Source organism: Cervus elaphus, chromosome 17 (assembly GCF_910594005.1).
Source record: "Cervus elaphus chromosome 17, mCerEla1.1, whole genome shotgun sequence".
Lineage (NCBI taxonomy): Eukaryota > Metazoa > Chordata > Mammalia > Artiodactyla > Cervidae > Cervus > Cervus elaphus.
Window position 1 is genome coordinate 36,699,202 of NC_057831.1, and position 7,912 is coordinate 36,707,113.

At 41.7% G+C, this 7,912-nt stretch overlaps 1 protein-coding gene across 12 annotated transcripts in view; it reads left to right on the forward strand.

The window, feature by feature from the left end:
* FAM13A (family with sequence similarity 13 member A) overlaps positions 1–6,132 on the forward strand; it is a 323,915-nt gene extending 317,783 nt beyond the window's left edge. For all 12 annotated transcript variants that reach the window (XM_043871497.1, XM_043871494.1, XM_043871499.1 and 9 more), the window contains one exon: positions 1,555–6,132. In XM_043871497.1, the coding sequence (XP_043727432.1) occupies positions 1,555–1,681 (127 nt within the window). In that variant the 3' untranslated portion in view covers positions 1,682–6,132. The remainder of the gene's footprint in view (positions 1–1,554) is intronic.
* Positions 6,133–7,912: the final 1,780 nt, after the last annotated feature.

Consider the following 7,912-nt stretch of genomic DNA (forward strand, 5'->3'; position numbering starts at 1 on the left):
TGTATTTCTGTTGATTTCAATTATTGTATAAATTCATTTTAGGATTTCTGACTTGGATCTGTCCTGTAATAACTTTTCAGTGAATTTTTATACCTAAATATCTGCTTTTCCTTTTCCCATTAATTCTAGGATATTTTTTAAAATGTAGATAAAATAAAATTCAAAATAATCATGCATGCATGCATGCCATGTTGCTCAGTCATTTTTTGCAATTTCACTCTTTGCAACTCCTCTCTGTCCATGGGATTTCCCAGTCAAGAATACTGGAGTGGGTTGCCATTTTCTTCTCCAGGGGATCGTCCTGAGCCAGGGATCAAACCTATGTCTCTGTGTCTCCTGCATTGCAGGCAAATTCTTTACCCACTGAGCCATCGGGAAAGTCCCAAAATAATATTCTAACACCAAAGACAAACAAAAGGATTAACATTTTTATTTATTTCATTCCAGTCTTCTTTCCAAGTGTATTTTTGGTTTGTCTGTTTTATTTTTTCCCATATATTTATAATTGCATTATGCACAGACATCCTATAATTATGTAACTTGCACACGTTTTAAGAAAATAGAACTGATGGGAATCAATAGCTATCATACAAGTTTAGAACCGTCAGGGACTTCAGATTTCACGGGGTGTGATTCATATCTGACACGAATGTAGCCTCTCAAAGGGCATGTCTGGGGCTGGGGTCACACACCCGCTTCCCTTCCCTGCCCTCTTCTGGGAGCCATCCAGGATCCTTCCTTGAGCAGGCAGAACAGGAGTAAAATCAGTTCACTGAGCAAAATTAAATGAACCCCAAGCTATCCCATTTCCCATTTTTGCTCTTGAATGAGAAGGAAAGGAAGCCTGGTGCTTGAACGTTTGACGTGTACATTTCCAAGTGAGAGGGAAACAGGGCAGCGCCACACAGTGGCCGAGCACGTGGGTGACAGCCGCACGCCAGGGCCTCCTGCGGGTCGTGTTAATATTAGATCACAGATTCACGAGCGCAGTGCTCACCCTGTAATCAGCTCTCAATTATAGTCCTTGTGCATATAGAAGTATACATATAAAATTACGCAGTAAACTTTACAGGTTTATCAGTATTCTTTGATCCAATTGCTGAATTCCAAGACTGATTTTTACAATAAGTAGGAGTATTAACTTTTTTTTTTAAACCCTGTAAATTGAGTATACCAATTAGAAATGGAATGGTTCATTACGTTAAGTATATAAAAACAAGAACGCATTAAATATAAATAAAGGCTTTCAGTGTATGGAAACTCTTAGTGTGAATTTATATGTAGCCATAACAGAATTTCTATGTTTCTTAGTCCATCCTGTCTTTCTTCAAGATGCCAGAGTAAAACTCAGCTGCATGGTGCCATTTGGGGACACTGTCTTTCACTGCTTGTCTTAACCCAGCTCCAGTCTTGATACCAATGATGCTTGGCAATGCTGATTCTGTGGGGCCATAAACTGCAAATTTCCAGGTGATGATAACTCACCCGATGAACAGTATCCTCTAGGAGAGACACCGCCTAATCATTAGCCCCTTGTCTCTTTGTTTCCATTAGAAATGTCCAGAAGGAAGACCGCACTCCAATGGCCGAAGAATACAACGAGTATAAGCACATTAAGGCAAAACTGAGGCTCTTGGAGGTGCTCATCAGCAAGAGAGACACTGATTCCAAGTCCATGTGAGAGAGCCAGCCCCATCCGAGCAAGGCGGGTGGGGGAACGCAGGGGGAATGTCCCTCCTCTCTCCCCTCCCCGCCTCCCCTGGTAAACAGCAGCTGGGCAGAAACTGGAAGGCAGCCTTGGAGCTGGACCTGCGCCCTCCTGCCTGCAGGGGATCAGCCCGTTTCCATTGCCTGCCTTGGAAACCATCTAGGTGGAAGGAGGCCACCTACCCCCATGCCGAAATTTTGCAAGGGAAAGTCAAGATCTCCGCACACCTGTGTGCACACAGACACACACACACACACACACACACTGCAGTGGAGGCTTGCTGACACTGGCAGAGATGAATCACTACATGAAGACACACTCATCTACAGAGGATGTACACTATTCTTCCTTGGATAACTGAGAAACAGCGTTCTCTGTCTAACTGTGACAATAACAAGCTCAGGACTTCACTCTGGAGAGCGAACTTACTGTGCACATTCGTGTTCTCTTCGGATCCCATCCAGTGGGAACCTGCATCGGAGCCCTGTTTGCTGCCTTGGCCATTCTTGTGACCTTCCCACGGAGCCCCGCCTTTCCCCACTTGTGTGAATTGCTTCTCCTTCAGCTCTCGGGTCGATGGAAGCTGCACCTGCCTGGGATAGCAGTGCAGTCCTCTATCTGATGTCGTGTTTCTTCGAGACGTCCTCAGATGACAGAGAACTGATCCCTGACTAGGGCTGGACCATCAGCAGAGGACAGCTGGGATAGAGAAGTAGTTAATATCCGTGCTAATTTTTCAGTTAGGCAACAGTGAAGAGAATTCTTTCCCGCACGTTGACTACACTTAGCAGCTTCAGAATTTATCATCAAACACTTAAGCAAGGGGAAGGCCAACAGCCTATTTGGTTTGGTTTTGGCTCTAGCCAGACAAAAGGGCCTTGCTTAATTCTTAGCTTAAGTGTAGAGGATCGTGAGAGAGAAAGAGCCTGTATTTTAAGCTTTCTGTGTACTTACCAGAGTTTAATTTTTTTTAAGTGAACCTGCACTAAAAATCTTCTCTAACTGAAGAGTAAGTATAGGCCTCAGAGCACATCCCAAGGCAGAACCTAAATCACACTGTTTTCAAGATCCTGTATAAAGAGAAAAGAATGGTGTGTGGCCAGTTACAATTACAGTTTCTTCAAAGACAGTGTTGCAGAACTATCTGTATTAGACATTTTGGAGGGACCAGGGAATTTAAGACACCAAATCATCCATCACTTCAGTGTGCTGATGTTATCTGGTGATGGGTTGGTACTTTTTGACCTTCTGTGTCTGCAGTAAGGAAAATAAGTTCTGGTTCTGCCTGTATATCCTAACCCACCTCTGTGCTCTGGGAGGTTGAACACTGGTGTCTGCCCACCAGCCACTGGTTGCCAAGAGAAGGTGTTTCAGCAGGCTCTGCCTTTTGAAGATAATGGTGCAGGGTGAACAAGACAGCAAAGGGTACCATTTTGTTTTCTTTAATAATAATAACAATGGAGAAAAGTCTTCCTGATCAGTTGTCACTTTCCAAAGTGGGTTCTTGAGAAACTGGTCAGATTAGGTTTGTAGCAGCATTTTCCATTCTGAGGTAGTGGCTCTCTGTTGGTTAAAAATTGTTCAAGTTAGGAGTAGGGGGGAAAATACCTTTAGGTTTGCTCTTTAATCATCTAGAAGCACGAGCTGTATGTTGAAAGCACCCTGGTTTAATCCACACACTTAAAGACGGTACATAATCCTACAATATAGTTAGTTTGGTATTCTCTGCTCTACTGTTTACATTGCAGATTGCTATAATTTCAAGGAGTTATATTATAAATGAAATGATGCACTTTAGGATGTTTTCTATTTTTGAAATCTGAACATGAATCATTCACATGACCAAAAATTGTATTTTTTAAAAGAAATACATGTCTAGTTTGTCCTTTTTAAGTAATTACTCTCTCAAATAAGCTATACTATAAATCACATCATTACCAGTTAACTTTCAAAGCACATCTGTCTACGTATTGTTTTGAAAATACTAATATGCTACAAAACTTTCAAAGAGAAAAGGCTATATAAATGAGAAGTTACAAAATGTTTTGCAATCTGTTGTTTCTGCCAAAGGTAAATTAAGTAGAAGATTTATTCAGGAATCCCCTTTGAAATTTGTATGATTGAATAAAAGTAGACACCAAGTTATAGTAAAATAAATTGTGTATGCAATGTCGTCTTTTCCTTTGTAGTTTATAATACACTTCCTAGAATGGTGCCCAAATTACGGGAGGGGAGACCTGTTTTTACTAGATTCTATCTGAAGACACATTAGTCAGTAGGTTCTGGCTCTGCCAGAAATGCTGGGGCAAATTTGTTTCCACAGCAACCGTTTCTGCAGCCTAGAGTCTCAAGGCCCTAGAGGCAATGTCTTAATTGGCTTCGTACGGAGTACACTGGACTGCAGGTTTTCCTTTGCTCTCGAGAATGCATATGTGTATTCATTAACACGTGCTAGCAAAATAAATGTCAAGGGTTATTTAATAACAATGATAAGTAAAAATAAAGCATGAATAAACGATTGTTAAGAATTAGAAACAGCAGAGACTTATAATTTTCCAGGCATTTGCTTTTATTGTGTTTTGGTCTGGCGTAAACCTTGAAACAGATGTTTATATGGGCTATGGTATCATTACTGCATTTCATCTTTGAAGCACTGAGGTTGATCTTACTTTTTAGACAGGTATGTGCAAGGTTTAGGATAATGGCCGGCTGTGAAGTGTTTCGCAACAGGCAGAATGTGTCTCGTGCCAGTACAAGAAAGTCTGCACCATCTCACTAATCTCTGATTCAGGTCAAATTTCCCTGAAAGACCAAATCACATTTCAAACTGGAGAATTAATTTTTTTTTAAAACTTGCTAGCTGTAATTCATTGTGAGCTAATAATTAGATTGCTTTGCTTTGGTTGCCCGTTTGAAGTCCAATGATTATTATTCAGTGGCAAGGCAGGGATGAGCAGTGCCTCTGTTTGTAACATCCGTGTGATTTGTGTTTCGTCTCCCTGATGCAACACTTACCTGTGGCAGAAGAGCCTGTGAGAGGGTGTGGCTGCTCCCAGGTGTGACATTTCTAGCCCAGGACAAATGCTTCAGGGCTGTGCTTGTGTCATAAACATGGACTGTGGCCAGTCATCTGGGAGCCCCCTGAGGGCTGGGCGTCTATTAACGTGGCTGAGCTTAGAATTCCTCATAAGGTGACTGTTGAGGTCTATTATCAGAATCGAAGGGCAGCCACAGTGCCAATTAAGTTGGTTCTTTCAGGAGCTGCCTAGTTCTCAGTAGACATAATTGGACCCTCTTTCCTGAACTGATCACAGGTTTACAAGGAAGGTCAAAATTTAAAGTTTGTTGATTAATTTTTTAAGAGCTCTTAACCTGATTATGAAGATACCATCTTTCCTAAGGGTATATTTTTTAAGCATTTACACTTTATTACGTTTGGTGGCATATTTATAGCTGAATGCCATAAACGCTTAACTGCTTTGTGAAAATCTGATTGTAGTCTAAATTGGCTTTGATCTCAAGACAAGTATTCCTGACACATTGCTTCCCGAGGATTTTTCTCTTGAGGAGAAGAGAGGTGGTTTCTGCACCAAGACCAACACCTCTGTGATATTCTTTCATAGTATCCATTTGGTTAAACCAATAGGGTGGGACAAAACTGGACTAAAACGCTGAAGTAGTGTTTCCTCGGAAACCCGTGGGTTTAGCAGAAGCCAGAATGTGCTTTCTTTTCCTTTGATTAATTCCTTTCCTTTATATGTTTTTCCCATATGATCCTCAAAATCTACTGAAGAGTACCTTTTGTCAAAAGATAGGCTAAACATATTTTCAAATCTGTAGGTACTGAACCTGTGCATCCTGGCACTTCTTCACAGGGTGGCTGACTCGGCAAGCCCCAAAGACGGGTGTTCTAATGTCAGCCACTGCACTGGGGCATTAGCGACTTTCCTGAGTGGAGGTCGCTGCCCTTGGGGGCATATATGCTCTTCCCCCATGATCCTTCATAACAGAAGTATGTGGATACGCTGGGGTCAATTAACAGGTCCACTCAGATATGTATCAAAATAAAATGTGTACATACACAACTTCATATTGTTATGAAACTGCATCTATGTCTCTAGAGGATCTCATTTTGCCTGGAATCCAGCCAATCTGATCACATGCGCAGCTCAAGAAATCGATTTGCCAGATCTGACTCTGAATTTGAAAGCATCTATATGATCATGAAAATCTCCAAGAGTGGATACAATTTTAGTAAATACCATGGGCCCAGAACAATGTTTACATGACATGTAAACAGAAAGTCTTTGAAATTACCATTGTTCCTTTTTTAAAATGTAAACTGAATGAAAAGATGTTATGTACATTTTTAAAGTACATGACTGTATTTTGTATAAACATAAATAAAATATTTTTAATTGTGAGTGTTCTGAATTCTTTGACAGCGAACCGTCCTGTTGGGTGTGAACTTTCCCTTCAGAAAGGAATCAAGCTGCTCCCCTGAGCGCCTCCGAAGCCCACTAAAGATAAAGATTCGTTGTTCTGCCTCCATGGGAGGCACCGGAAGGTGAAACAAACGGCACAAGCAAGACATGCCCGTGATGGTCGGGAGGAAAATGGGCTGGTGCTGTGTGCTCAACTGCCTCTCAAATCCGTGGGAGGGGGGCTGAAGGGATGCAGAAAGAAAGCCACCTAAGAAAAATCATGTACGTATATCTCCAAAGTCTAGGAGGCCACCACAGGCAAATACAGGAGCCGTTCACTACTCCGAAGCTAACGAGGCCAGGAAACGGTGACATGGGAGAACATACTGCAGTTGTGGGAGGTGAGTAGCTGGCGGTCAGTGGAGGTTAGGCCTGCAGGTATCCTTTAGGCTGCACGTGTTACAGACACTCTAAGTGACTCAAGCACACATTCAAAACATATTAAACCTGAATTTTTTTTTTGTTTAATTAAGGCTTGGAGTAAAGACCTTGTCACAGCACTGACGCCAGGATTTGAACTGAGATCTGTCTGACTTTGGGGTGCAGCACTGCTGATGGTGCAATGGCATGGCATTCTGCCTCAATTAAACCTCACCCTGAGTAATTCACTTTTTGAAACCGAAGTGGCAGGCAGTATATAGCGATCGTCCATTTTCTTAAATCCTAGTTTGATGAGGACCCTGTGAGGGCTCAGAAAGGGATGCTGGTCCAAGTATGCCAGCTTCTGCAGCCTGCTATAAAACCGACAGTCCTCCACTCTGCCTCGCCCGACTCCACTGGAAATATTTTCGCTCCTGATCCTGTCCGTTTGTAGCACTGTGGGCAACCTGAATGGGAATTTCAGGACAGGAACCAACAGGGGTAAGTTGGGGGAGAGGGACAGTCCTTATCAGGCCTCTCAATGGCCTCATTATTAGCTCCTCTAGAAATGGACTCTGAATTTTTTAAGACAAATATATCAGGGTTATCCCTAAGCTGGGTCAGCTTATCAAGGCTATAAATACACAGCTGAGTTTCATGTTCAGTAAAAGCCAAAAGTCAAAATTCCCAAACGTGTTTTTAGAATGCTGGCTGGCAGGCCAACAATTGGGATTTGGCAGGAACTGGGCTTGTTGACAGCTTGCTTCTCACTTTTCCTCTCCATCAACAAGGCGTGTACCACAGGATGGATGCAAGAGTTCAGCGTCTTCCGGAGAACGTGGCCCAATGCAAACCCAGCAAGAACCGAGTCCAAGACCTAAGGACTTACGTTTCTCAGCTGGGCCTTTGTGAGCATCTATTATTTGTTACTGTGAATTCTGAAACTCATACTCTTCCACGTTTGAATCTTTAATTTCTCAAAAACACTTTAAAGATGCGGAGAAATCCTTGTCATGCTTCTGGTTCTATAGCAGTGAGTATTTCTTTTTTTGTTGTTGTTGTTTTTTTTTGTTTTTTTTTTTTTGCAGTGAGTATTTCTTGGTAAGATATTCTGAGATATTGTTATCTTTCTGTAACTATTACTTTTTTATTGAAGTATAGTTGATTTACAGTGTTTCAAGTGTACAGCGAAGTGATTCCATTTTATATCTATATATGCTCACACACTTTTTCAGATTCTCTTCCATTATAGTTTATTACAAAATATGGAATGTGCTATATAGTAAGTCCTTGATTTATTTTACTTTCAAAGAACTTAAAATTCCTGGACAAGATTAGAGGAAGCGGGAAGGGGGAACAC